Source organism: Trypanosoma brucei, chromosome 8, assembly GCF_000002445.2.
Source record: "Trypanosoma brucei brucei TREU927 chromosome 8, complete sequence".
In the NCBI taxonomy this organism is placed as follows: Eukaryota; Euglenozoa; class Kinetoplastea; order Trypanosomatida; family Trypanosomatidae; genus Trypanosoma; species Trypanosoma brucei.
Window position 1 is genome coordinate 1,832,409 of NC_007281.1, and position 27,477 is coordinate 1,859,885.

A 27,477-nucleotide genomic window follows, 5' to 3' on the forward strand; every position below is an offset into this window, starting at 1 on the left:
CTGCGGATTGATATATCACACTTTCATTACCTATTTCTTTCCTTCGCAATGGAGAAACGACTAATTTACTCCCCAGAAAAGGAAAGTTAACAAGGGTAAAGGGACGGTACGTGGCGAAAAAAAAAAAGAAAAGAAAAAGCTGGCAAAGTGAACTAAAAGAAGGTGGAACGGAACGCATTAAACACACTAAAAGTTACCAACTATGTCGAAGGCCCCTGAGCTGTGTTATTTGTTGCGCGCAGAGGGCCGCATTCATACAGCCGATGTTCGTCACGTTTCCTCTTCGTCGGGTCTCCTCTTAACCTCCTCGCGCGACCAGACTACTTTTGTCATTGATGCTCCAGGCACTACACCGTGGCCCTCAGGTGACGATTTTCCCACGGGGTTGACACTCACCGGTCACACTGCTTTTGTCAACTTCGCCATAATGCATAGCGGGATACCGCTTTTGGGTGGTGAGCCATGCGTTATCACGGGCGGCAATGACAAACATGTTGCACTATGGAACCCGCAAACAGCTGCGCTGGAAGCAGTTCTCGACAGTCACAGTCACGGTGTTTGCTGTGGTCTTGTGGTTACATCCACCGTTGCTGAAGGTGCGGGGCACGACGGTAGTGTTGGGGATATTGTGACAGGTGATTGGGGTGGTATGTGTCTCGTTTTTGATGCGACAACGGGTGATGTAAAGCAGTGCTACAGGGGACACTCAACAGCCGTTCGGAGTATCACGCAATTACCAAGGACCAGCAGCATTGTGAGCGCCTCTGGGGACAAAACCCTTCATCAGTGGAACGTGGCGACGGGTGAGGAAATTGCCGTGTACACTGGTCATACAGATGTAGTTCAATGTGTATGTGCCATAAGCTCTACTCGGTTCGCCTCTGGTAGCAACGATACGACGATCATAATTTGGGACACAACAGTTGGAACTCACCCCCTACGCAGCTTACTCATGCACCATAGTTTGGTCTACTCCTTGTGTTTTTGCAACGACCGTCAGTTACTCTTCTCTGCTTCGGAAGACTGCACTGTGAAGGTGATTAGTGGCGCGAGCACTGTATCTGCCCCCACTGTAGGATCCTCGGTGGATGTTGGTGACGTGGCCGTAGTTCAGAGTATCAACCACCCATGTGTTGTGTGGTCTGTGTGCACAACGGAGGTTGGGGATATTGTGACGGGCGCCGCGGATGGTGCCGTGCGAGTGTGGACACTTAATGATGAGTTAATGGCATCTGTTGGAAAGTTGGAAGCACTTGCGGAGGCGGTTGCCACGCAGAAACTCGACATCAAGATTACATCAATCGCCGGAACTAATATTGCTGATCTCCCCCCTGTAGAGCAACTCCATCAAAAGAAGGGGGTTCAAGAGGGTGAACGCTGCTTTGTACGCACGAAGGGGGAAACGGTGGAAGTTTATGCATGGGACCAAGGCCGATGGGAGAAAATAGGCATCGTCACTGAGGGAACTCAGGGTCAACCGTACACAGGTGCGCAATCGGGCAGCGCAGCGCAGAAGCCCAAGGTGTATTTCAACGGGGTTCCCTACGATTACGTTTTCGATGTTGATGTGAATGGGACAATGCTTAAACTTCCGTACAACCGTGGTCAGAATATCTTTGACGCAGCGCAAGATTTCATCAATAAAAATAGCGCCGTTGTCTCCCAGACTCACAAGGAAGAGATACAAAACTTTATTCTGAATAACATCGACCCCCAGGACGCGCTGCTGCTGACCGGCTCGCAACAAGGGCTATCAGCTGCAGGGGGAGGAACGGTGTCTGGTGGTGGGAGTCATGAACCTGTTTTCTCCCAGTTCGCACGTGAAGCCATGGAGATGCGCCAAGCGGGTGCCTCGCACGTACCAAGTTGGGGTGAGGCGCTGCGAAACATGGAGAATGCCGGCGTAACTGCAAATGATGTTGCCTTCTCGGGTTATGCCCGCGAGGAGATTGAACTTCAAAGGCAGCAGGAGAAACAGCTGCCACAGGCGCCCACTGCGGGGGGAAGCGATGTCGTTGCATGGAGTAGTCATCGATACTTCACCTCCATCAACCTGGAGGGTGTGCAAAAGAAGATTAACGAACTAACAGGAGGCACGGAATTCGGAGAGCTCGTGCAACGAGTTGAGGCGGGAGCGAGGGCGGCGCCGAGTGTAGGCTTACTTCTTAACATCATGGAGCTTCACAAGCGGTTACCGGAGGCCTCGCGCTTCCCTGCGCTTGATTTGCTCAGTCGTCTACTGGCGGTGGGACGTCATCCCTACCGGTGGCTTCTGCTACTTTTAGGTGACAGCCCCGGGGAGTGGTATTGCTCCCCGCTAAAGTTTATGGAAGAATGCGTGTTGGGTGTCGACCGCGCCAGTGATGCTGAGTGTTTGGTGACTGTACGACTTTTCCTCCATGCTGCTGCAGCACTTGACGCCTTGCCGGCTAGCACCTCCATAACACCGGAACAAGCTGCGGTGCTGCTGCAGGCCTTTACACAAGCACCGCGTTCTTTCATCAAAAAGAATATGAACAACAACATGAAGAAATCAGTTAGTGCCCTGCTTCAGAATGTTTCCTTACTTCTTGCGCATGGCGCCCCAATGTTTGGTGATGAGGGTCGCCTGAACTGCACGCAGGAATGTGTGCGCATGGCATCCCACATGCTGCTACTGGAGCCCATGTCATCCCCCGTAATAGCGGAGGTAGTGGCCACGGTCTTAACGTTACTGCAGGCAGAAAGCACTGCTAACGCAGCTGCCGCTGTTGGTCGGGGCACTTTATTGCACACGATGCGTCTCCTGAAATCTGGGTCAGAGCAGCGCTGCAGAAGGGCAGCAGATATAATCCTCCGTGTGCTAGAGGCTGATGGGTCTTGATAATTCGCAACGCGAAATTCAAAGATGACCGTATGTCCATCAACACGAACTGAAGGCACTCCTTCAAAGTACCTATAAGTCCTTCATGGTACATTTTCCGGTATTCATGCGTCGTAGGTGCCTAATTTTCATTGTCGTTGCCATTATTGGTTGGCCTTCCTCCCATAACTTCAGACAGTAGTCCGTTGAACTGATGCAAGCACGCGCCTTCCGAAGGATAATGTAGCATAACACGGTTACCTTGTCAGGTGCGAGGAGGCTCCGTGATTGAGTGGGCAAAAAAAAAGAAAAAGAATAAACAAATAAATAATGAAATGGGGAGGGAGGGAGGGAAGAGAGGCAATGGAAAGAATCTGAAGTGGGAAGTGGGAAGGAATTTGACAGGTGAGGAAAGTACGAGGAACCGTGTGACTCCCGCACACAAGTTGCACTTCCGCGAATACTGTCAAAGTGCGCGACTTTGTTTTCTCCTCTTCCTAATGACAATTTGTGTGTCGTTTCACCTACTCTAAGGATTTTTTTTTCGTCGACTCGCATTTGTGTCTTGCCAGAATTGGGTGTACTTCGCTCCTCTTCTTCTTCATTCTCATTTTCATCCTTTAACATCTCGCGAACAAACGTGCATACATAAATTCCCCGCATTTTTTTTTTGGCGGACAAAAGTAACGAGCCCAAATCCAGTGTGGGAGAAAGGACAAAAGAAAACAACAGGCAAGCGAACAAGGTTGTGGTGGGCTGGAGTAAAGAAATATATTATTTTTCTATTTGGTGTATTTTATATTTCGCTTCTCCACAATAGCCATATACAAAAAAAAAACACCAATAACAATATAAAATAAATAACAGCAAGCAATCAGCCTTTCAAACGGCAATAATCTGGAAGGGAGCAAATAAACTAATAGACAAACGGAAAACAGAAATATAAAGGAAGTGGATTACTCGAATCGTAACTTTAACTTCAGTGATATCAATATGAAGAAGGCTTTGATCTCGGATTTCTTTCGTGAGGGAGTAAATGTGGCTGCGCGGGGTGTAAGCGAATGCAATGGAGCTACTGCGCCTCAACTTCATTCTCGGTGTGATTCCAGCATAGATGATGTGGACAACCGAAGTGTTGGTTGTTGTCACAGTCGTTGCGATAGCGCAGGGAGCGAGTGGGTGTGCCCTGAACTGCATGAGAAACGCTCAGAGCGGGAAATCCTCCTCCTCACTCCATCCGTCGCCGCGCCCCAACATTACGACAAAAGAGAAAAGTTAAATGAAGCCGATTCCCTACACTTGAAACATGCAGCGGAGTATGAAATCATCGTCCCTGCTGTGGCCCGCGCGCTTCAACATGTGGTGGAGGCTCATGAAACCTGGCGGCTGGAGATGTCTTCATCTGCTGGTGGCATACGTGTGCGGAAAAGTCTCATTTCCAACAGTAGTGCCGCACATGCTGCTACAGATGTTGCTGCTGCATGTGGTTCTGAGGGCACCGTGAGAGAAAAGAAAAGGAATCACTATCCGCAGGTATTTGAATCAGCAGTGCCTCCACCCTTCACGCTCCTCCACTACGTGCAGATGCTGGCAAACCATACATTTGTATCGCCATCCGTCCTTGTTGCAGCGTGTTTATATACAGATCGATTTATTGAACAGTGGTCCGACTTGCGGTTAACATTGAACAATGTATTCAAGATCTTTCTTACGGCTGTGCGCGTTGCCAACAAAATTCTGGACATTAGAGTACTAAATAATGAGGACTTCGCCGCTGTTGGTGGGGTGAGTAACCCGGAACTCAATGCCATGGAAAAGATATTTACATGGGGTCTACGATTTGACTTGTACATCAGCTCAACGGAGTTTGACCGGTACGTCACCGGTCTCATGTCTCAATCTTCCACAAAACCTTTTAAGCAGGTCGGTTGCACTTGCAAAATCACGAAGTCAAACATTATGATTGAGGTACCTGCAGAGGCAGTGGAAGGCGCAGCAGTTTGAGCAAATCTCTCCTTTTTCATACCATAATATAATATTATTGGTAGTTCTCCTTCTTATCTTATCTTCTTCATCTTTTTTTCATATTCTCTTTTTTTTTCAAGTTTTTGTCTCCTTATGAGAGGTTGGTTGACAAGTGACTGCAACGAAATGCTTAGGCAAAAGTGAGAGGGGGAAAGTTTTTAAAAAAAGAAAAGAAGTGAGATATATGTGTGAAACAATGAGAGATTATTTTAAGTTCATTACTTACCAATTTGTTTTCTCCTTTGGGTGCGAGTTAGGTTAAGGGAGAAATAAATCAATTACCACGGGATATAAATGTTTATATTTGTGTGAGTGCTTTTGTTTTTTTTTGCTTTATTTTTATTTGTCCGTGATTTTTTCTTTCCATTTCCTCTTTGTTTTTCATTTTCTGAGAGCTTCTTCTTGTTGTTGAGCGGAAGTTTCCAACTGTTTTGTTTTTGTTTTTACCATCATTTACTTCCTTCTATTTCTTATTTTTCATTAATTCATTCAGTTTTTTTTGTTTTTGTTACGCCTTATTTACTTCTCTTCCCCACCACTATCATTTTCTTTTTGTTGTTGTTGAAGAAAGTTTTGTTCTTTTTTTTTTTTTTGATCGATTGATTTTGTTGTTTTTAGTTTGTTTGTTTTTGTTGTTTTTGTTGTTTGTGTGTTGCAATCGGCTGTGAAGATTTGCGTTTTTGTTTTTTTTTTGTGTGTGTGTGTTTGTTTTGGGGAAAAATAAACGCCGTGGCGGCTTCACCATGCTTTTTTTTATTGTTTTTGCTTATGAAAAGGGATAATTTTTTTTTTTTAAAAAGAAAGTGATAAGTAACAAAGAGAAATTTTTTTAAAAAAAGGTTAAAGTGCGTGGGGTAGAAATCAAAAAGAAAATGAAGAGAAAGAAAGTTTTTTCTTCTGCTTTTGTTGTGCCACTGCGAAGCTAAATGAAAGAGGGGAAGTAAACAAGTATATAAGTATATATTTATGTTTATTTATGTATACTTGTTTAAATGTACATTTATGTACAAATGAGGCAAACCAAAAAAAAAAGCAGAGGAAAAGAGGATTTTCTTCCCTTTTTATTTTATTTTTTTCTTTTGGATTCACTCCTGTTACGCATTGTTACGCCTTTATGTATTATTATCATTATCATTATTATTATTATTACTATTATTATTCGGAAAGTATGACGATAAAAGTGAGAAGGCGAGTAGGTGAAATCACTCATATTTAAAGAAAAAGAAAAGGGTTGAAGGGAAGGAAAACAGAATGTATTCAAATGTATGCTTGTGTTTGTCTCTTTTTTTTTTATATATATTTTTCGAAAAAAAAAAAAGGAAGGGAAAAAAATGGACTTGCACTGGGAAACTTACAATAAAAGCAACTTATATTTGAAAGCAATAGGACGAAATAATATTAAATGAAGTGGTAATTTAATATTTTGTTCAATGTTAAATTTTCCCTTCCCCTCCCCCTCCCCCTCCCCCCTCTTTCGATTCCTTTTCTTTTTTGCTTTATTATCGTCATAACTATAACAATAATTATTATTACTATCATTGTTACTTCTTTTATCATTATAATAATTTTCTATTAATATCATTTATTATTATTATTATTTATATTTGTGTGTAAGGCGCTGAAAGTAGCAGGAGAAGGAAAAAATAAAATAAAATAAAGACCAAAGAAAATATCAAAGAAAATAGCGAAGCAGAGATAAAATGATGAAATTATTAAAGAGTCAATGGGTGTATTTAAGTGAATTGAGTGAATTTGCATTTGGAAGGTTTGGGAATTGAAATAATAACGGTGAGGGAGTTTTGATGGCTAACGGTGAGAAATGGAAATAGAGAGAGTTTGTTTTTTTTTTGGTTTGTTTTTTTTTTGGTTTGTTTTTTTTTGGTGATTTACTTTCGCGACCCCTGCAGTTATTGTTGCGACCTCTGGATTTGTTCCACAGGGCTGCAGGTTTCTTTCACCTGTTATCTTTTTGTTTTATTTTGTTTTGTATTGCTTTTCACAAAAAAAAGAGAAAAAAAATAATAATAATAAACGAAAAACTTTTTGTATAATGGTGCGTCACGTTTCATACAAACCATATCTTTAATATTTATATTTATCCATTTATTTACAAATAAATATTTATAGTTATTTATCCCACTTCACTTCATCATGAGGTATATTCCGCTTCTAAACATAAATGTACCGGAATTTCTACCCTCTTTTTTTAAAAAAAAATAAAAATAAAAAGAATACTGACGGTTTTCATGCGAGTAACAAACTAAAAGCAAATAATTATTACCGTTGTGTTGTATGCTCATACGGTTGTTCAAAGCGTAGAGGTAAAAAAGAGAAGAAGAATAATAATAATAGTTTTATATTATTATTTTTTAAAAAAAGAAAGAAAGAAAGAAGAGAAAAATTAAAAATAAGAATAAAATTTTTCATACCACCGTTCTTCCTGTCCTTGTCATCCTTCACCATTGAATTCCTTCAACTCTGTCCCCAATTGCAAAAGTCGCTTTTGCTTTCGTGTGTGTTTGCGTGTGTTTTTTTTCCTCCCTTCCCCCTTTAATTTCATTATTTTAAATTTATTTCTCTACAGCAACACCTCCTCACATCTTTCATTTCATTTCATTTTTTTTATTGAAAACGTCAACATCTTTCGGTTTATATCTTTCGTTCCATTCATCGTTTTTTTTTCTTCTTCTCGTTGTTGTTGTTGTTGTTGTTTTCGCCATGTGGGCATGCGGGTGTATTTTCCCATTTCTTTTTATCTTTTGAGAATAAAATTTTTATACCGAATTTTTTAACATATATATATATATATATATATATATATATCACTTCCCCTTTTAATTTTATTTTTCAAACTTCACACCCCACACACACCCGCCTCACACATTCAAACAGACAAATACGCGCAAGCACGCGTGGTAAAAAAAATAATAATAATAATAAATAAATAAAAATAGAAAAAGAGACATCCACGTCTTATTATCAGTAATATTAACACTAATGATTATTATTATCGTTATTATATCAATGGTTATAATAATTATTGTTGTTATCATTACTGATGGATCCTTTTGGCGTGTTCATAAACAAACACCCGTCCCTTTTTGTATATATTTATTATTTATATCTACTTGTGAACGTTTATTATTACTATAAGGAAAAACAACAGCAACGATAAGGTGAAAGGAAAAAAGAAAAAAATAAAGTATGAAAGGAAAAAACAAAAAAAGAATAATGATGAAAAGAAAGTCATATAGGTTCCATGTCATTTTATTACCCTTTTTCTTTTTGACGCTGCTTTATGTTTTTTTTATATGTTTATATTTATATTTTCTTTTTCTTTTCGTTAATTTTTATACAGGTCTTCCATAACATTTTAAATCTAATTTGTTATTATTACTATCATTACAGTTTTTTTTTTCTTTGGGTCGTTAACACTGTTTCATATCCATGCTTGGATGTTAGTGTTTGACCGGAAGCGTCATCGGAAAATCATTTTCGACCATTTTTTTTTTTACTTTTCTTTCTTTTTTTGTATTTGCATATGTTCTTTTCTTTTCTTTTTTTTTCCTCATTCTTTTTTTGTTTGCGAATTAAAGGTAATGAGGCAAAAATACTTTGGTGGTCGCCTCTTACATGTGTTCATGTTCATGTTTATGTTTATGTTTATGTGTGTGTCTGTGTTTTGACTTTATGAGTAGTTGGATGCCGATTTTACGTCAGAATTACATTTCACAACACATTTCCCATTCACTTCTTTTTTTTTTCCTCGCTATTGTTTCGCTTACTTTTCCATTCCATAATTCGCAATGGATGCGCAAGTGCTCGTATTTTGTTTTTTTTTTGTTGTTGTTGTTGCATTACGTGCTATTGATATTGTTTACTTCTATCGGTAATGCGTGATCATCTCTTATTTAATCAATCAAGTATTTATTCTTCCTTATTTCTTTTTTCTATCTTACTATTTTGATAATCATTTATTAGTGAAAGTAAAAGGAATTGTTGTCATTAGGAAGTATAAGTTGAGAATCAAATAGAATAAAAAGTTGCATCAAGCTGATAAACGACCTGAGACAAACGGCACGAAGAAATAGGGAAGGAAAATACGACAATTAGACAATCACAGCATTTGAGGTTATATATATATATATATCTCTGTGTGTGTGTGTGTGCGTTTCATTATTTCCTTTGGGATTTTTAATTCTCCAGTGAAAATAAGGCATTTTCACTACAACTGATTGATCGATACCCACTTTTCTCTCTCTCTTTCTCTTTCCTTTCACCGTTGGGCACAAAGTACTCCGTTTATCCCCTTGTTTCCTGGGTTTTTGTTACGCAGACGCAAAAGTGTCTGAAAATAAGAGGATAGGCAAAAAAAAAAAAGTAATACAAAAGGGAAGAAATTTCTTTCCTTTTTTTTCTTTTTTGCAGAAGGGAAACAAAAAGAAGTACAAAGTTATTGATAGTATTATTTAATCTCTCTAAATCCGGTGACTTGCGCCGCTATTGTTGACTGCTTCACCGACAGCATTATTTTTTTTTTTTTGTCGACTCTCCACGCTTCGCTCACATGACTGCTCAAACCCCCTCAGGGAAGGCGCATTGCGCTGATCATCAGACGGCTGATATGTCGTTGTGGGAACTACCAGTGGATGAACCGTTTCCCCTCGTACAGTTGGTACTTTCTATCCATACACTTTACAATCTCCCGCCGGAACTGGGCCGACTTGACCCACGCTATGAGCAATTAGAAATTGTGATGTGGCCGGTTGTGAAGTACACATATCGTGAGCGGCGAATCATGCATCTCCCATTACCGGAGCACGTCTTTCCTGTCTCTGTTACCGCCATGGTGTTGCGAGGTGACACATATTTGATTGACTTTGATGGTATAAAGAAGGATGCCACATGTGAGTCAAGCACTTCACTGAGCAGTTCTCCATCATTGGAAGCCCCAGAGGGAAGCAGTGGCGAGCAACCCGTTATTGTAAAGGGAAACTCCGCCACGCTACAGTTCCCGTGTCCCACTGGGTTGAGGGCGGTGGTTCGGGTCTCAATTGGAGTCCGCCAGCGCCGGTTAGGCTTCTCTGCAGTGCGGTGGATCACTGAAAACGCAAATCCACGTACCACATCGGATGGCATTGGCGTCTTTTCAGTTGCAACGGAGGAGGTTTATCGGACGAAGTTAGTCACACGTGTTGTGGGCCACAGCGTTGGTGCCATGATTTGCTCTCTTGGGGTCAACCCGTATGATGGTCGCGACGTTATTGTGCAGCGCCTCCTACGCGACAAGGAGCGGTTTACTTCCACATACGTCTCCCAGAGGCCCGTGCTGGAAAAGGCGAATGTAGAGGCGATGCTGCGAGATGGCTACAGTGAGCAGCTGATTTACCGTCACATGCTTTTGCTTGTCGAACCCAATCACTACAAGATGAGGTTGGAAGCCCTATTCACAATGTACGATCTCAATAGGCGCCCGAGTTGGTGGAGAGACTCGTTGCTTCAGACTGATTACATTCTGCGGGAGGAGGAACTTATTCGACGTGTGTGTGTAGAGATCGGACCTGAATGCAGTGCAACATCCCCACGCTACCGTCTGTGGGCGTTCCGCAAAAAGTATTCCCTCAGTGAGACGAGTATTGTTTCATGCTTGCGGCCCATTATCAACTCCAGTGTTACTGAAGCACTTCTCTCCGAACCGGGGACCATTTTCGCTGCACTCACTCGCCGTTTCGGGTGCGAACCGCTGCCAACGGCGTATCTCTTTCCACCGCGAAGTTACGAAGGGGAGTATCGTACATTTATCTTTGAAGCACTGAGCCTTCCGCTGGGGCCGTTTATGGGTAAGTACACTGACGTGTCACACATCGCACGGGCCAAAAGGGCCCCTTTCACATCGTCACCGTACGAGCAGCCGCTTGCAAAGGTTGCGGCGGGAAGTCCGCACGGTGGCGTGATGAGTGAAGTGGATGCACTGCGCGCGAAGCATGCACCGGAGTTTGTACAGATTGTGCCTCCTATTGCCGCTGCGTTACGCGCCGTAGTGGAGCAGAGTGGGAAGTTACCACTGGAACAACAAGAAAAGGCGAACGCGGTAACACATATCTTCTGTGAGAGGCAAATGTCCCCGCAGGGGCCCTTCCATGATTTCATGCACCGACTGGCGGATCTGACGTTTATTTCACCCGCTACACTTCTTGGAGCGGCAATACTCCTTGACCGCCTCTGTATGCGGCGGCCTGATATCCTTGTCACGGAGTTGAATGCACCACGTCTCTTCCTCACCTCTGCGCGCGTTGTGTCGAAGGTTCTGGAGCTGCGGAGCGTCAGCAACCGTTGCTTCGCCAACGCCTTCGGGGTGAATACCAAGACGCTTAACCTGTGGGAAGAATTCTTTATCAAGATGCTCAAGTTTGACCTCTGCATTAAGCCACAGGAATTCAAGGAGTACACAAACTTACTTTTTACGTCGGGTGCCCCGCCAGTGCGGGTAGCGGCTTCTCCAATATCGAGATTCCGCATTCATAACGACAATTTGTGCACGCGGATGGGGTCTCTAACGCGGAAATGTGAAGCAACAACAGCGCTGTCGAGCAGGTCCCTCCGCTCCACAGCCGTTGAAATACCAAACATGTACACCTACAACAAAAGGTACGGCCCGAGGCAAGGCGCAGATACTGGTTTGGATGGCAGCAATGTTGTTATTGGGCGTGAGGATGATGCAAGAAACGCTAGTGCTGCACGGGACATAAAAGCTGCAGCAGGAGGCTCGGGCGGCTCATTGAGTACTTTTGAAGCTGGAACTATGGGTTGTTTATCACACGTAAATGACGTGGGGATCCGACGGGGTACAGAACCGACCATTTTGCCTCGAAAAATATGCAATGGAAGGAATTTGAGCCCCTGTCTGACCGTGGCAAGGCGAGGGAGTTGAAACTATGGCAGATTATGCACACCAGAACTTTCCTCACATTTTCGTTTTTGAGTTACTGTTTTTTTAATTTATTTCCTTACCTTCCCTTCCCTCCGTTTCTCTTCGCATGAATAAACGGAAATGTTGTAGAATGACAGAGCTGCGATACTTATGGGGTATGGTGTCTCTAATAAGTGAAGTGTGAACTTGGTACCCACCCCCTTCCTCTCCAGAGTAAAATAAAGGGGGGAAAGCAGAGCAAAGTGAAGAAAGAAGAAAGAAGAAAGAAAAACGCTCATATTTGTGGTGTTTGTTCTTTTTTTACCTTTCTTTTCCTCGTCCATATATATATATATATATGTGTGTGTGTGCTTTCCTCTAGTTTTCCATGTTTGTTATTTGACTACTATCATTTCCATCAGTGTTTTATACTTGTCAACACATCGTATCGATATATCGCCATTTTATACATATTTTTATAATTATATCTTTTTTATTAAATTTGGATTTGCCAGTGTTTCTGTCCTTCTTTCTTTTTTTGTTTTTTGTTTTAATATTCACCTTCTTCTCAACACTTCCTATGCAACACACACACACACACATATATATATATATATATATGCGCACAGACAACTTTCAGTCGTTGTTATGTCAGCGCCTGCATGGCTGCGTTGTTTTTTTTTTCCTTGTTTAACTTTTGCGTGTTTTTCTTTTTTGAGAAACTCGTACTATCGGTGTAACGAAATGAATTGATAATAGCAAAGCAAAGCGAATGGGAAAAATATGCGCGTTTGAATGATTGAGAACCTCAAGTGTAAAGAAGAAAGATGAACAAAAAAAATGGGAAGTGTGGAGGAAGTGAAAAGAAAAGAAAAGAAAAGAGGGAAAGGGGATATGCAAATGGTTATATCGAGAATTCTTTTAATTCCCCTCCTTCAGAGGTGTAACTTAGGCATTAAATAACGAATTTAGTTTAAATTTAAATTAATTTGTTGGTCCGGAAGAAAAAGGAAGAGAGAAAAATAGGAAAAGTGGGAAGTCTGCAAATTTGATGTTAATCCCCGAAAGCCCACTGAGTGTATTTATATGCACATTTGTGTGTTTGTGAGAGTTTTCATGTCGCACGACTGCGGGCTTGTATTTGGTTTTTTTTCGCCTCTCACCATTGTTTTCACATATGTGTGTATTATAAATACTCTCATTATTATTATTATTGTTATTATTTATAGATATTATTATTACTATTGCTGTTGTTGTTGTTGTTTTCGGCATTGTGCATTCCTTGGTATGTGCTACTTAGAGCCATGTCATAGGTTCCCTCTGCTCTTTACTCCCGTTCTCCCGCACTTCCCCCCTTCGCTTAATTAATTATAACAGTTATTATTTTCACGGTCTCAGGTGCAAATCTACAAAGACTTTGTTTCATTATATATTTTTACGGTCGATTCTGTTTGCTTATGTGATAATATTGTTTTTTATGTATGTGAGTGAAGAGACTAAAAGGGATTTCAAAAAAATTTAATGCTAAATGAGTGGTCGTAGAGAATGAAATTTAATGAGTTGATGATGAAAATGTGGGAAAGAGAATGGGCAGTAAACAGAAACTAATTTTAAAGCAAATAAAAGTAAGAAAGTGAGTGTGAATACGGAAATATTGATGGAAAGATGAATAAAGCGCGAGGGAACGGCAAAGAGAAGGAGAGGAATGGCACATAAAATAATGAACCCCTCATATCTCTTTTTGTTTTGTGTGTGTGTGTGTGTATATATGGGTGTGTTACCTTTTCGTTTTCTCCTCTCCTCGTATGAGTTTGTGTACAATTGTTGTTTTCTTTCCCCCCTTTTATTGGTTCACCCCTCTGGTGTGACCCTTTGGGTTCTTGTTTAGTCTACTGCCATGTGGCACTTCGTCAACCTCTGTGAGTTACCCTTTTACAGACATTTTAGTTTGTCCGTTCACTAGCTTTTCACGCACGCGCTGTTTGTTTGCTTCCTTTCGGTTTTTGTTTTGTTTCAGCCACGCCATTGAAACTGTAGAAAATGAGGGAAAGGGTAGAAAAGGAGTTACGGCCGTTAGCTTCATTACGTCATCCAAAATATATGCGTTTTTGTTGTTATTGTTGTCTCTGTTTTTTTTTGGGGGGGTTCCGGGAAGCGGGTGCCGCGAGGGTAGCCGCCGAGTTTTTCCAGCCGTTATCCGCGTACGTTCGTGGGCGCAAATGCTTTGTTTTATTTCAATTTTTTTTCATTTTTTTACTTTTTATTTTTCTGACTTTTTTGTTCTTGAGTGGGTTTCTGTAGTATTTGGGGTGTATCGCCACGAAATCGCCACAACTGTTCGTTTTCCCCCAGGATTCCCTCCTTTTCAATATATGCAATACACAGCTTTACCTCCGGGAGCAGCGCCTTAGAGATTTCGGTACGCAAAGGAAGAAATAAACATATGTGTATATGTTACTGTTCATTTAAAATATATACGTGTGGAGTGTGACTGAGTGCACGTCAGTGTCTCGTTTCAGAAGTAGTGAACGGTCTCTTGTTCTAATCCTGTCAGTAGCTTCTCTTGTGCTTTAGCCTTCACATAATTTGATCCACAGGCCCAATTCATACTACATTATTAACCCCCGTCGAGGCGCGGACATTCACAGGAAAGGCACACGCAGAAAGGGATATAAAAGGAAAGGGAAGGGGAAAAAAAAACCGGTGCTGCAATAGCGGCTTTGGCATATGTTTTACTCAGGGTGGCAGTTTCCCACACCGCAGCGTTTGGAAGGTCGTGGTAGCGATGCGCAAAGTGGCTATCTCCTGCAGAACTCACAAAACTCAAGCATATCTTTCGTGCATTTTCTCCCATCTGGCGACAGACGCCAGTTGGTCCGACAGCGTGAAACCGGCTCCCGAATTCATCTCAAGAGTGACGTCTCCATCCACCCGAACAGCGGCGTGTTTTACTTCGAGGTTGAGGTCCAATTTTCCGGCGCCGCTGGAGGAGGAGGAGGTGGTGGTGGTGGTGGGGCGTCGGAACCGGCGTTGGTAATCGGCGTGTGCCGCCGGTCCCTCCCATCGAATGGGCTCCCGGGAGAAGAGGCCAATAGTGTCGGACTCTTCACTTCACAGCGCATGGTGTATGCCAATGGGAAACGGGAGGGAGAAGTCGTACGGTTCCCTACAGGTACACGCGCACGAAGCATCGCAGGAAATAATGTCGACAGTATCAACGGTGATGCCGCGGCAAGTGGGGAAAATGGAACTGCTGAAGGTGAGGAACAAGAAGGGCGGCGTTTTAGGGGACTTCGAGTAGGCGACACGGTGGGATGCATTGTCAATTTGTTGGATGGAACAGTGCGCTTCACATTCAATGGGGAAATCCTTGACTTTACGGCTGTTTTGAGCCGTCGCACACCAAAACATGGGTACTACGCCGCAGTCGGGGTCTTTCGGCGCGTTCCTCCCGTTGCGGTGCGAGTTATTTTTCCGTCGGTAGCACGGCAAACGCCCATTCCTCAGCCAATTTCCGCAACCGGTGCTGAAAAGAGAGAGGATGATGAGCAGCGGAAGGCGGAGCCCGCGGTGGGTTCTGTGCTTAATGAGGCTGCATCACGCGGAGGTTATTTTAATTTTGACATCGACGGGTACTGTGAGGACGTTACGAAGAAATTGGTGTTGGCGCACCTCCTAGGGAAAGCGAAGGGGCCCGTGGTTGAGCTGAAAGAAAATGAATGCACGTGTCGTGACACGAGCATCGTAGCGGCCATATGCAAGCATTTAGCAGCGCGTGGCATGACAAGTGCCCTTTCTGCCTTCGAAAAGGAGCAACAGGAACTTACCTGTGCCAAATGTGGCTGCGGAGCTGAACCCCCTGAAAAAGCAGATGCGGCCATTCCAAAACATGTTGATCCGACAAGTGAAATGCTGGGGGCCGGAACCTACAACCGCAGTAACGGGGACAGTTTAACCAGCGGAACTTGCACAGAAAGTGAATCACGCACCGTCACCTACAGTGCACACATCAGGCGACTTCGTGAAGATGTGGGCAATGGTAGAATGTCCGCTGCTGTGGAGCGCACGCTTAGCTTTGGGCTTGTTTCCCCGGGGGTGCTCGAAAAGGTGAGGAGTTGCGTTGAAAATGTTGACGCACTTCTCCCTGACTTCTGGGGTCTTCTTTTTTTCGCCCAGCGCTGTGATATCCTCTTTCTCCTTCGTGTTACTCATTTGGTGGAACTTTCGTTTGACACTATGCAAAGAAGACTCGAAATTCTGCTCCGCAATGTTAGTGGTGAAGGGAGCATCGGTAGGAATGCAACTGAGGACGCCCATGAAGCAGAAACTACTACCGCATGCCCATTCACAACCGCCGCTGAGCTAATGGAGTTCGCACACCGCTTCCTTCTTGAGCCTATGAGAAGCGTTGCTTCCACTATTCGACAGCACCGCAACAGCACAACAAAGGGACCATGGACCAGTGAAGTTCTTGCCTTCGGTTCTTTTGAAAGCAGCGCCGACGAGGGTACTGATTCGTTCGAAGAGCTCGCAGCGCATCTATTCGTGAGCGGCCGGGACAGCTCTTGGTCAGGACCTGAGGCTCCTGCAACACTTCTGGTGCGGCACAGTGTACCCAACGTACCGGCTCCAAAATCCCAACAGCAGCGGCGCATCGTGCAGACACTTGCAACGCTCATCTCCCACCAACGTGCAGTTTGCGCGCGGGCAGAGCGATACCACAAGCCGGGCATGTCATACAAGTGGGCGGAGGAGTGGCTGGTTCTCGTGGAGGACACTCGGCGGGAGTGCCGCACCCGTTGTACATCACTCCTCCTTCATGCGATTGAGGATTTCAACGGTGCGTTAGAGCATCGTCTGGTGGTGTGGACGCAGCGGCAACAGCAACGCACGAGGGGGGTGGCATTTGGTGGTAGCTTAGAGCAACATGGTGCCCCGGTTGTGCCTTCAAAAAGTGGTGGCAAGGAGGGAGAAAACGCGGCGGTGGAGACTAGGGAAGTTCTATTCCCTTCACTGCGCTCGGCGTGGCGGCACGTGCATGCAGCTGCTGCGTTGGAACCACTTCTTCAGGTTGTAACAAAAGCCTTTAGTGATCAGCTTAATCGGGTAGTTGTTAATGCGCGACTGATGGCAGAGTCCATTTCAACGAAGGAACCGCCTTCCACTTTCTGCAAGGGCCCCAAGCGCGGCATTCTTCACTCACCCGAGTTGAGCGTAAGCGGTGCAGACAAGAAGGTTGCTGAAAGCAACGGAAGTAGTGCTTCCTCATGTGAGCCATCCGTGGGTTCCCGCACAGCACCGGTAGAAAGCGAGAGGGAATGTGTCAGTAACAACAGCGTATGCCAAAAGAGAATGGCATGTTATACGGATGACTTACGTATGAGTTTCCTGTATATGAAGAGCGTTTATAGGGCGGTTTTTGCCTAGGCGGTTTTTGCCTAGGCGGTTTTTTTTTTTAAAGTCCGACGCCTCAGTGAGTATATGAATATGCAGACAAGCACGTATATACATATATGTATATTTATCGGTGGTGTGCAGGCGCACAGTGTAGTTTTGGGGCAGATGCTACGTATGCGCTGTTTCATCACGCTTCTCAATCATTTCTCTCTCATTTTTCCCCCCTCCATTCACATGATCACCAGTATTGGCGTGTTTCTGTGCGTGCGTTGAATGGTGAGGCGTCGTGTTTCACACCGCCCCAGTCCCTGAGGCCGCTACCGGTGCTCTGGTTTAGTTAAACTTTAGTGCATTATTGTTATTATCATTTTCACTTCGCTGTGTACAATGAGTAGTGATTGTGAAACTTTTGTGTTTACTCACTCGGTTGTCTCCCTTTTCAACTCTTAGTGAGCATTTTCCCCTGTTACGTCAAGTGTGGGAACTTTCTCACGTTCGCGCTTCATGAAAAGTGGCGACCTTTTTGTTTTGTTTTTCTTTTCTTTTGCGCTGCGCTGCGCTCGCCATTGAAATATGAAGGAGTATGTGCAAAGGCAGTAGGGAGAGGATTGTCGTGGTGATGCTAACGGTGGGAAGGGGAGACCAAAGTGGTAATTCTTTGTTGTTGTTTCTTTGCTTTCACTCATTTACGGTCAAATGTGTATGAAATTAACGGTTGTTCAGAGTTGCTTAGGTAGAGAAATGGCATAATGAAACCTTATGTTTTACTTTCCTTCCCATTTGCTTTTTTCCTCTTTTCTTCTTTTTTAAAAAAAAAAAAATTGTCTCCTCCTCCCCTTCCCCCGTTTCTTCGCTCTCATCAGCGTCCCTCATTTCAACTACGTCCCCTCTGGTTGAAGGATTCATTGAATATGCGTTAGTACCTGTAAATGTGATTTTCTCTTTTTTTGTCACTAAATTGTTACCCTGTTGCTTTCATTATCATTCTTATCATCGTTAGACTAATCCGTCCACTCTCCACCAAGACGCAGCTCAATAATTTAGAAAAAAAAATCTTAAGATAGTAAAGACAGGAGGGGGATACTAGAATTTCAAAAGGAAAGGGACCTGGTACGTATACCGGAACGTTATCTATAAGACAGCAGATATTAGTATTTGAACACTTTCCTTCCCCTCTCGTGCCTTTGCTCTTTTTTCCCCCCTGTTCTGTCTACGGGCACTGACGGGAGAAAAAGAAAGCAGTGGCACGCAAGTGTTGGTGAAAGGCGCAACTTCATACAAGCACAAATATATATATATATATATATATAAGATTCACAAACCACACACACACACACAAGCGCGTGTACGTGCATACATATAGAAAGAGGAAGTGAAGGACAACTGTGTTGAATAACAGCAGTAATGAAAGAAAAAAAAGAGGTGAATTCAAGCCGTAAAGGATGGATGCCACCACGAGGTCGGCTGACGGCAACATCACGTGGCCCGGTGCCACCACCGCCTAGTCGCACACCCACGCGATGCTCGAGCATTTGTCGTGTTCCCAAAGATCGCTTTCGCGGCCCCCCGGCAGTAGCAGCAACAACAACACCGCGAAGTCGGGAAAGCGGCTCAGCTTGTCATTGTGTACCTCTTCGACGCAAGAACGCATCAAACGATAATGCCTTTGCGACACGACGCACGGCCATAGTGGATGAGAAGACACCGTCAGCGCAGAAGCCTGTTCAGCCCTATGTAGCGGATGAGCGAATAGAGAAAATGCGTAGGTCAATGAATGGTACGAATCGCCGTTCCTGTAGCGAGTCTATGCGAGATGCGGAGCCTGTGAGTTTTCATATGGCGCCGTACCCGCGAGTTCCTTTTGTACGGCAGAGTAGCAACCGGTGTGAGTCAACTCCTTCAAGCTATAGAACTCGGGTGAGTACAGCACAGCAATGTTCATTTGGGGGACATGCTGCGAGACCAACGGTTGCTGGTACGGAGCTACTTCCGCGGATGCCACACCTTCAGGGTACTCACCGTACCTCCAAAGAGCGGGGTCGCGCGACGTTAGAGCGCTTCCTCCAAACTCAACCAACAGATGCACAAAATGAAGTACGAGATCTAATGAAGGAGTACAAGGGTCGAGAAGAGGAGCTATGCGATGCTCTAAACATTGCATTCGGGGAGTCAGCAGGAGGTGTAGCAATGGGTCTCAGTACCAGTACTAGTGGAGGAGCCACACCGGTTCCCCGACGTTATGATATTCCACAACCATACCGAGGGCCCACGCCACTGAAACAAGAGGTGACTGACACGTCGATACTTAACACTTCACCAAAGCTTCATAGCCGCAGCGCCATGAGTGCTACTGTTAGAGTGAATAGTGAAGCAAATCCAATAGCATCGAGCGCCTCGCCTTACCGTCATGGTTGTTCCCCCCGCAGGACTCAACCATCGCGGAATCGTGTGAACCCTCGCGATGGCGTTTATTCACAACCTCCCTCTGGTATGATATCCGCCTGCACACCCATTTCCAGCCCTTCACGTGGGAGGGGAACCGGTTGGGCTAAAAGTCTCTATAATGAATTGAGGGAAGAGGGCAGTTTGTCGCCATACCTCCGTTACCTTCCCAGTGATGTGTCAGGAGGTGAATGGGATAAACCTGATGTTGGAGACGTGCTTTGCTTTCAGGCGAAGGAGCCGCAGCGAAGACGTGTGCTCACCTCGCCCGTCCCCGATGAGTTACTCATAAAATAATACGCCCAACAGCAAGATTTGAGGTACTTTATATGGCCTGATGTTGGAGGTGTGTTTTACTGACATGGCAAAGGGAGGGAGAAAGGAAGAGTAGATATGTATGTGTAAATATAAGTTTAGAAAAGATGGATCGCAGGGGAGCAAACGGTGTTTGGGAGGGGAAAAAAAACAAGTGAAAACATGCGAGCATGGATATAAAACAGTGGCGACATTAGAATTTATTAGATTTCCAGTATGTGAGGTAGCCCCATTGCAGCACTGATGGGGAAAAGGAGGGACGAAAGGAAAGAGAAATTAAAATGCCCCGACTCTCGCCCCTCCACGCGTTTTTTTTGTTCAAAAGTTTAATTACTGGATCCATGAAAATGAAGAATACTTTTGTCTTATTATTTACAACAGTGATGATGATGATAGTAATAATAATAACGTGGCAGCAGTATTATTATTATTGTTGTTGTTGTTACTTGAGATCCCTCATACTGTTTTGCAGAACGTAAGAAAAAGATAACTTATATTTTTGTTAAAAAGCAAGCCTACCAAGGAAAAGAAAAAGGGAAGGTGATTTGTTTTATTGTTTTCTTTAATCAATATAGAAGTCCTTTCGCATACGTGAGACAATTACGAGTGTATTTGCTTATTGTTGTTGTTTTAATTCCCCTTGTTTTATTGTTGTCCAATTGCAATTTTGTTTAATATATATGTATCACTGTTACTGTTACCGTTACGATTTTCTGTTTGTTTCGTTTTTTTTTTGATGTCGTCGTGTAAATAAGGAGGGAATGGTGATGGATTTGAGTGTTGGGGCTGCGGCGTGTATTGCTCAAGTGATTTGGCGAGTTAATTTATTTATTTATTTATTAACTTAATATTTATAATATGGCAGTAGGGGAGGGGGTAACGGAGGAAAAAGGGAAAATGCGACATCATCGCAGTGTATCGTGAAATTTCCGTGCAGTGGTCTCATCCCGCGCGCCTGGTTTGTATGAACATTCCATTTCTTTATGTTCCCTCCTGTGTTTCATTATTCCCTTGTTTTTTGTGTAGATGAGTTGGTCCTCCTTTTTTTTTTTTTGATAATTTTCCGCCCCACTTCATTTGTCTTTTTTTTTTTCTACATTGCTTGTTCGTTCCTTTTTTTTTTTTTTTGGTATTTCCTCGATTCTGATTTCGGTCTTTTTTAAAAAAAAAAAAGAAAAATCCTCTTCCTTGAACACGAGCGCCACGACCTTCACCCACCAACCTCCGAGTTTTCATATTTTAATAGAAGGAAAACTACTAACATCGCAAATTGCGATTTGTGTGGTGATTGACGCAGTTCAGCAAACGTTTCACTAATAAAAGGAGAAAATAAAAATAAGAAGAGGACAAAAGGGGGGATGGTGTGAAAATAAAGCAGCGGCAGGAAAGAGAATTCAGCTCCTCATCATCACACGTTCCAGTAGTCAAGTGATGAAATTTTTTTTTATTTTGTTTGTGTGGGTTTTCTGTTTGTCGTCGTATCGGCATGTTTTGTTCTGTCGAAGAGGGATTTTCCGCAAATGTGTGTGTGTGTGTGTGTATTTACCGTACCAATAACTATTAGTTGTTGTTTTTTTAAATTCAAAATACATTTACCTCGCCTCTTTCCCCAGCTCCTCAATCCCACTAAGTGATAATAACCCAATAAGAAAATGGAAAAAAAAAAGCAGCGCACGTGGATTGTTTTGTTATTCTTTTTTTCCCTTTAATTCCCTCCTCAGTGTCATATCGTACCTCATTCAATTGCACCTCTTTGTTCCCCTTTACTTTATTTTTTGTTTAATTTTGTTTTGTTTTTTGCTTTTCCCTTCTTTTTCCCAACGGAAATCCCAAAACCACAGGGGTACAGTCGCTCCCCATCCTTTAGTTACATTACCTCATAATTTACGGGAACACACATATACCCAAATATACGAATAGACACGCACATATTTGTATATATATATATATATATTCGTATATTAGTTGTGGTTGAAAAGGAAAGGAAAGGAAAGGGAGAGTGCGCCCCTACAGTACGTGACGGCGCTTTTGCAGCTTATTCGTTTCTAGTGCTTCAAAAAGAAAAAGAAGAAAAAAGGAGCGGAGGAACAAAGGGTTCTTCGCCCTTAGTTGTTTCTTTTTTCTTTTTTCTCTTTTTCCCTCCTCCCCCTTTCCTACATTTAAAGGTAACAGACGACTGTTCGAGGTAAAATATTCAGAAAGTACAAAACGAAGGCAACTAAAGGGGAAAAAAAGGGGGGGTGCATATAGAAACATCAGTGCAGGGCTGCGTTCCCCCCCCCCCCCCGCCATCCGAACAAATGATAGTGCGGTTGCTTTTCTTTTCATATTTCCTCCTACTGTTGACTGCCACGCAACTCACTGCGCAGGTAACTGATGAATCCACCACAATTACATTCGCACATGAAATTGGCCCAGTAGAAAAACTCAAGCAGCCACAGTTGTTGTGGTTCCTCACATGGCGCTCAAGTGATGAACAAACCACTTCAATGGCTAGTGTGAATGCGCCTGCTGGCGAACTCGCTGTAACCCTCAATACGGAAGCGCAACAATTAACGAAATATGTCGCGGGACTGCAGTGCGAGGAGTCCCGAAAGCTTAACGCGGGATTCCGCTCGGGGCGCTGCACACTTTTGTTGACGGCCTGCGAAGCGGAAGAGCGGGCAGATGTGTTCTTCAACTACCGCGTGACTAAACATATTGAACACGATACAACTCTAGGCGACACAGCGACTCACGTTAGTAAACTATATGAAGAAGGTGACAATGAAGATGCCGTAGAGGTGGGCACAGTTACGTACAGTGTGGAAAACAGTAGTGATGATGAGCGTGATCCCAGTGTTGCATTTATTTTGGAGTTTAATTTAACAGTGAAAGCGGGTGGCTGCAAGAATTGGATTCCCTCCTGGTTGAAGGTGGAGGGACTATCACCTGATGAAGTGGAGATGCGCACCTGGCGGCGAAGGGCTGCCACTTCTGTTGTGGAACGATGGGGTTATCCGCTACTTTTGGCGGCTGCGGTGTATGGTGCGTTGCATGCCTTGACTGCAATTGCGAGACGCCACCAACAGGCCGCGGCGGAGAAGAGGAAAAAGATGAAGTAGTCGCAGTTGCATTTACTTACCGCAGTGTTCCTCACAATCAATCACATTATGGTTCAGAGTTGGGATGTATGGAGTTGTGCGAGTGGTGTCCATTAACTCAACTATGCAGATGTGAGACAGAAATTACTGTCGGGCTGCGCAGCATCGAAGAAACGTATAAAAATAAGGGGTGAGAAGGTTATGAGGCGAATTTACATTACATCTCACCGTTTCCTGTAAACACAAAAGCAACTGTTGTTTTTCACATTTTTTGGTGACCTATTGGCTTCGGCGCGAGGAACGTTGCGAAGTTGCTCGGGAGCAAGTGAAGACATCCACAGAAAAAGAATTAACACTTTATCAAAGCTATAGGAAATCTTATTATTATTTTTTTGACCCATTATTGTTAGTGCACCGTTGTTAAATAAATCAGAAGGGCAAAAAAAAAAAAGGAGAACTTACTTGTCATTTACGAAACCTCACTGAAAGTTGACGATAATGTTTGGCACGCCGGTTGAGAATCTGACGGCAAATCAGATCAAGGAAGAACTGCGAACTCTATACGGTGTCAGCGACTTCTCGGGATGCATTGAGCAAAAGGATCTTCAAGAGAAACTTGAAAAAACACGTGAAACGGAGCTCATCACACACGGACTGAAGTATGGCCCGCTTCTGCAAATCGGCAACAGACAAAGCCCCAGTGGTATTGTGACCCTCACACACGGTTTGGGGGACTCCGCCAATGGTTGGGAGAGTGTTGCAGTGGAGCTTTCACGGCGCCTCCCACATCTTTTGTTTTTACTCCCAACAGCATCCATGCAGCCCGTCGGTATTAATGGAGGAGCAGTTATGAATTCATGGTATGACATCAGAAATGTGAGTTCAGGGAATGGAGTAACGGAGGATGCTGAGGCCATCATAATGTCAGCCAATTACCTCAAAAGTCTCGCATACACCGCGTCACGGCGCTACCAAGTACCTGCTGGTCGCGTGGTGTATGCCGGATTCTCGCAAGGTGCTGTTATCTCACTCGCCGCAGGCCTGACCGCTCGCATTGCACCAGCAGGTGTGGCTGCCTTGTCGGGATATTTCGCTGCCGCGGAGAAAATATTGCCGCAGCTGTGCAACAAAAGTCTACCAGTGCTCCTCTGCCACGGCACGATGGACAACATCATCCCTTTCAGTGCGGCTGAGAAAACTAAGGAAACGTTGGAGAGCCTTGGCGTGGGCCCCGTCACGCTCTATTCCTACCCAATGGAGCACTCCTCTCATCCCAAAGAAATTAATGACCTTGAGAAGTTTTTGCAGCAAGTCCTCCCCGGACCTTCATCGAAATCGTAATTTTTGTGGAGTTGTAAGAAAGAGAGGTGAATGCCGGAAGCGGCTGCCACAATGTTGAGGAAAGTAAATATGGCGCGTCACCTGAGAGAGAGAGAGAGAGAGGAAAGGGGGAAAAAGAAAAGATAGAAAGAAAGGTCAGAAATGCAGGAAAATACAAAAATAAGGATGAGTTCACGAATGTCACTCCCAGAAGGTAACGTAACTATCGCCAACAGGTATTGCTAGTCCCGTTGGCAGGCATGAAATGAGTTTTATTTAACCAGAATGTTTGCTGTGGCTCATTATCACAGTCGTTTCTTTGTTTAACTTTGGAGTTTTTCTTCCCCTTCCCTCGGGACATCTTAAGGCGTCTGGTGACTGATTGCCTTGTCCTCAACGCTGTTATTGCAGATGCTCTCATTTCACACGCGCACACACATCGTAAAAATATTTTTTTGAAAAAAAAAAGAAGAAAAAAAACGAGGAGCGTATTTACCGGGCGCCGTAGGAGCAAGCACCAAAACACGTTTGCATTATAAGGCGCCGTTGCGCCGACTGTCTTGCAATTTGTGGCCGCGGCCACTTCCACCTGCGTTACTCAGAACTTCAATAGGTCATGCGCCACTCCGTGAAGTGTTTAGCGGGTATCATGTTCACCACCCGGAGTCCACTACGGTCAGGCTACAAATATTTCGAAGATATGTTCCCCAAGCACGAGCCGGCACCTCGGTACAACACCTACGAGGAACAACAGCGAGGCGCCACTGTTAAGTCATTAGAGCCACGGCGTCAACTTAGCGAGTCGGAGAAGCTCCACCATTTGCACGACTGGAAGAAAGAACAAGATGGCTTAACGCCTCCACCAGAGTTTGGTTGGCCAGAGGAGTGGGGTCCGGAACCCGGTGAAGAGGGCCATAGCGAGTGGTACAAGAAAAATCGCGTATATATGTCATATGAAGAAAAGGCAAAATATGACTTCCGTTTAGGTGTTCCGGTAGAGAAAAACTCGATGAGACATCAGGAAATGCCGTACCACCGCCGTATGAAGGCCGCCTACCACAACCTACAGGAGGATAAACCGCAATGGTTCGACCCCCGGCAACGGAAATATTGGGCCCAATACTCTTACGAAGATCAGCGTGACTCTGTGGCTAAGTCAAGGGATGATTACTTGCGCGAGTGGTTGGATAAGCCGGATGTTACACAAGAAAATGTGGCGAAGAAAATTGGTGACTACAACGGTACAGCGAAGCACCAGAGTGTGAAACCGGTGCAAAGGCGGCCAGAGTGGGAGTTGGCTCCCCTACAGGGGAAGAAGAGTGATTGAAAACTTCATTGCTAAGCATCGGAAAGGAAAGAGTGGTGACCTGTTGCGGTATAACGACGTGTTCATTGTCTTCTATGGAAAGCGAAGGGGGTATAATGACTCTTTTGCTTGTACTGTAGCTATCGAATTAACGCGTGGTTATGACCGAAGTAGAAGGGTGACGCAATTCAACAATCTCATCTGCCATCTTACCACTGTGCAAAACCGTCATTCATTTCCCATTTATTGTCGCATCATCTGTGGAGAAGTGCAGAAAGAGGAACGAGCGCACTAAGAGGTCCCCTAAGTAAGACAAAGCAAAAAAAAAGGGACGACAGAACCACGGCGAATCAACACGACAAAGTGATGCATCTTGTGAGGAAGGGGAGAGTCGCCTTAGGCGCCAGTATCGTCGGGACGCTTCGCTTTCAGGCCGACAAAGTGTCAATTTTTCGACATCATAGCACAACAACTCCTAGTCCAAGGACGACGCAACCAAAGATGCATACACTCAGTGAAAATAAAGCGGACGCCTCCGCCTACGCATTTGGTGACGATCTTGCCAACTACTCTTCTTTACGGCACAACTTCTACTTGTTACTGCACGGCCGGCGCATGTGGTTGCCGTTGGTCATGCTGGGTATATACAATGTTCTTGCGCCGCTGTACCTCACCACCTGGATCACTAATGCCCTTTATTGGAGTGGATGTATTTTACTGCAGCGCTACAGCGTGCGGGGACGAATGAACCGCCTCCGAAAGGACTTCACTGACCATGTTTGCGTTGTTACAGGTGGAACAAGTGGTATTGGGCTCTACACCGCCATGCAACTGTGGGAAATGGGAGCTCACGTAGTGGTCGCCTCCCGTCCAGGAAAGGAAACAGAGACAAGAGAGTTTATTCGGAAAAACTGTCGGCTCCCAAAGGAGTCAGAGGAGGACACACCACTGGAACGCTTGACCTTTGTGTCGGTTGATTTATCAGATCAATTGGAAGTCATGGCAGCGGCCGCCCGCATTAAGGGAATGTTCGATAACCGCGTAGACTTGTTGGTGAATTCCGCCGCTGTGTGGCGCGAGGTGCCGAACGCAACGCGAAAGGGTCTCGAAGAGCATATTGCAACCAACTTCCTTGGCCCATTCCATCTAACAGAGGCATTACTGCCATCACTGCGTCGGTCACGTCGTGGCGGCCGCATTGTTTACGTTACATGTGCATCGCATAACGGCGTTCGTCGTGCCGATGTTGTTCGCGAGCGAATGACCCTGAAACCATCAGAAGATACACAGCAGCTAACGGCACGCTGCTACAGCGCATCAAAGCTGGGTAATATTTACCATGTTCAGTCCCTAGCCGCTAGGCGCTACGAAGGTATTCCACTGAACACGCCTTCGGCTGACCTGCGGCCAGTGGATGTTTGTGCTGTTGATCCAGGGTTCTGTGCGACAGGTCACACATGGCGAGAGAGTCCACCATTTCTTGGCACGGGTTTGTTGGGCCGTGCGCTTCGCTCATTATGGATGAAGGACGGCTATGAGGGAAGCCAAACAGTAGTGAATTGTTGCGTGCGGGAAGATCTGGAAAGTGGCGGTTTTTACGCAGCATGCATGTGCATGCCGTCAGGTCTCAGTCGCCGGGCGCACGACTCCAAGAGTTGTCGTGAGGTGATGCAGTGGGCAATGGCGAAAGCAATTGCGAGGTACTACACCGTAAGGCCGCGAGCAGATAACAAAGGGGACACCAGCAGCAGTGTTAGTAATAACCTTAGTAAGGTTAGCAGTGCGAACTGATCATTGAGGCAATCGCTGAAAGCCGTGCCAGGAGATGACACCTCAT

General features: G+C 44.5%; 9 protein-coding genes across 9 annotated transcripts, besides 36 other annotated features; all 9 read left to right on the forward strand.

The window, feature by feature from the left end:
* Window positions 1-27,477: part of a sequence feature (sequence corresponds to BAC RPCI93-11J15) that runs on past both edges of the window.
* Tb927.8.6330 (hypothetical protein, conserved) lies at window positions 203-2,863 on the forward strand (the record flags this gene model as incomplete). The annotated part of the gene is made up of 1 exon (XM_842370.1): window positions 203-2,863. The coding sequence occupies one exon, from the start codon at window positions 203-205 to the stop codon at window positions 2,861-2,863; it is 2,661 nt and encodes an 886-aa protein (XP_847463.1).
* Tb927.8.6340 (hypothetical protein, conserved) lies at window positions 3,836-4,846 on the forward strand (the record flags this gene model as incomplete). Its single annotated transcript, XM_842371.1, has 1 exon — window positions 3,836-4,846. The coding sequence occupies one exon, from the start codon at window positions 3,836-3,838 to the stop codon at window positions 4,844-4,846; it is 1,011 nt and encodes a 336-aa protein (XP_847464.1).
* Window positions 5,184-5,257: a sequence feature (T-rich).
* Window positions 5,297-5,377: a sequence feature (T-rich).
* Window positions 5,412-5,579: a sequence feature (T-rich).
* Window positions 5,646-5,666: a sequence feature (AT_rich).
* Window positions 5,985-6,027: a microsatellite.
* Window positions 6,150-6,171: a sequence feature (AT_rich).
* Window positions 6,310-6,336: a microsatellite.
* Window positions 6,390-6,466: a microsatellite.
* Window positions 6,703-6,747: a sequence feature (T-rich).
* Window positions 6,835-6,863: a microsatellite.
* Window positions 6,879-6,899: a sequence feature (AT_rich).
* Window positions 6,949-7,002: a sequence feature (AT_rich).
* Window positions 7,069-7,096: a sequence feature (AT_rich).
* Window positions 7,206-7,238: a sequence feature (AT_rich).
* Window positions 7,239-7,266: a microsatellite.
* Window positions 7,559-7,579: a microsatellite.
* Window positions 7,661-7,690: a microsatellite.
* Window positions 7,785-7,824: a microsatellite.
* Window positions 7,841-7,924: a microsatellite.
* Window positions 8,046-8,113: a sequence feature (GA-rich).
* Window positions 8,169-8,197: a sequence feature (AT_rich).
* Window positions 8,370-8,452: a sequence feature (T-rich).
* Window positions 9,435-11,798, forward strand: Tb927.8.6350 (hypothetical protein, conserved; the record flags this gene model as incomplete). Its single annotated transcript, XM_842372.1, has 1 exon — window positions 9,435-11,798. The coding sequence occupies one exon, from the start codon at window positions 9,435-9,437 to the stop codon at window positions 11,796-11,798; it is 2,364 nt and encodes a 787-aa protein (XP_847465.1).
* Window positions 12,239-12,281: a sequence feature (AT_rich).
* Window positions 12,379-12,398: a microsatellite.
* Window positions 12,638-12,659: a microsatellite.
* Window positions 12,962-13,041: a microsatellite.
* Window positions 13,525-13,555: a microsatellite.
* Window positions 14,001-14,062: a sequence feature (T-rich).
* Window positions 14,505-17,204, forward strand: Tb927.8.6360 (hypothetical protein, conserved; the record flags this gene model as incomplete). The annotated part of the gene is made up of 1 exon (XM_842373.1): window positions 14,505-17,204. One exon carries the CDS (start codon window positions 14,505-14,507, stop codon window positions 17,202-17,204), a length of 2,700 nt encoding a protein of 899 aa, XP_847466.1.
* Window positions 17,977-17,997: a sequence feature (AT_rich).
* Window positions 18,462-18,484: a microsatellite.
* On the forward strand, window positions 18,579-19,913 carry Tb927.8.6370 (hypothetical protein, conserved; the record flags this gene model as incomplete). The annotated part of the gene is made up of 1 exon (XM_842374.1): window positions 18,579-19,913. The coding sequence occupies one exon, from the start codon at window positions 18,579-18,581 to the stop codon at window positions 19,911-19,913; it is 1,335 nt and encodes a 444-aa protein (XP_847467.1).
* Window positions 20,751-20,791: a sequence feature (AT_rich).
* Window positions 20,973-21,059: a sequence feature (T-rich).
* Window positions 21,860-21,885: a microsatellite.
* Window positions 21,907-21,926: a microsatellite.
* Window positions 22,232-23,035, forward strand: Tb927.8.6380 (hypothetical protein, conserved; the record flags this gene model as incomplete). Its single annotated transcript, XM_842375.1, has 1 exon — window positions 22,232-23,035. One exon carries the CDS (start codon window positions 22,232-22,234, stop codon window positions 23,033-23,035), a length of 804 nt encoding a protein of 267 aa, XP_847468.1.
* On the forward strand, window positions 23,513-24,355 carry Tb927.8.6390 (lysophospholipase, putative; the record flags this gene model as incomplete). Its single annotated transcript, XM_842376.1, has 1 exon — window positions 23,513-24,355. The coding sequence occupies one exon, from the start codon at window positions 23,513-23,515 to the stop codon at window positions 24,353-24,355; it is 843 nt and encodes a 280-aa protein (XP_847469.1).
* Window positions 24,439-24,489: a sequence feature (GA-rich).
* Tb927.8.6400 (hypothetical protein, conserved) lies at window positions 24,951-25,661 on the forward strand (the record flags this gene model as incomplete). Its single annotated transcript, XM_842377.1, has 1 exon — window positions 24,951-25,661. One exon carries the CDS (start codon window positions 24,951-24,953, stop codon window positions 25,659-25,661), a length of 711 nt encoding a protein of 236 aa, XP_847470.1.
* Window positions 26,007-27,431, forward strand: Tb927.8.6410 (short-chain dehydrogenase, putative; the record flags this gene model as incomplete). Its single annotated transcript, XM_842378.1, has 1 exon — window positions 26,007-27,431. One exon carries the CDS (start codon window positions 26,007-26,009, stop codon window positions 27,429-27,431), a length of 1,425 nt encoding a protein of 474 aa, XP_847471.1.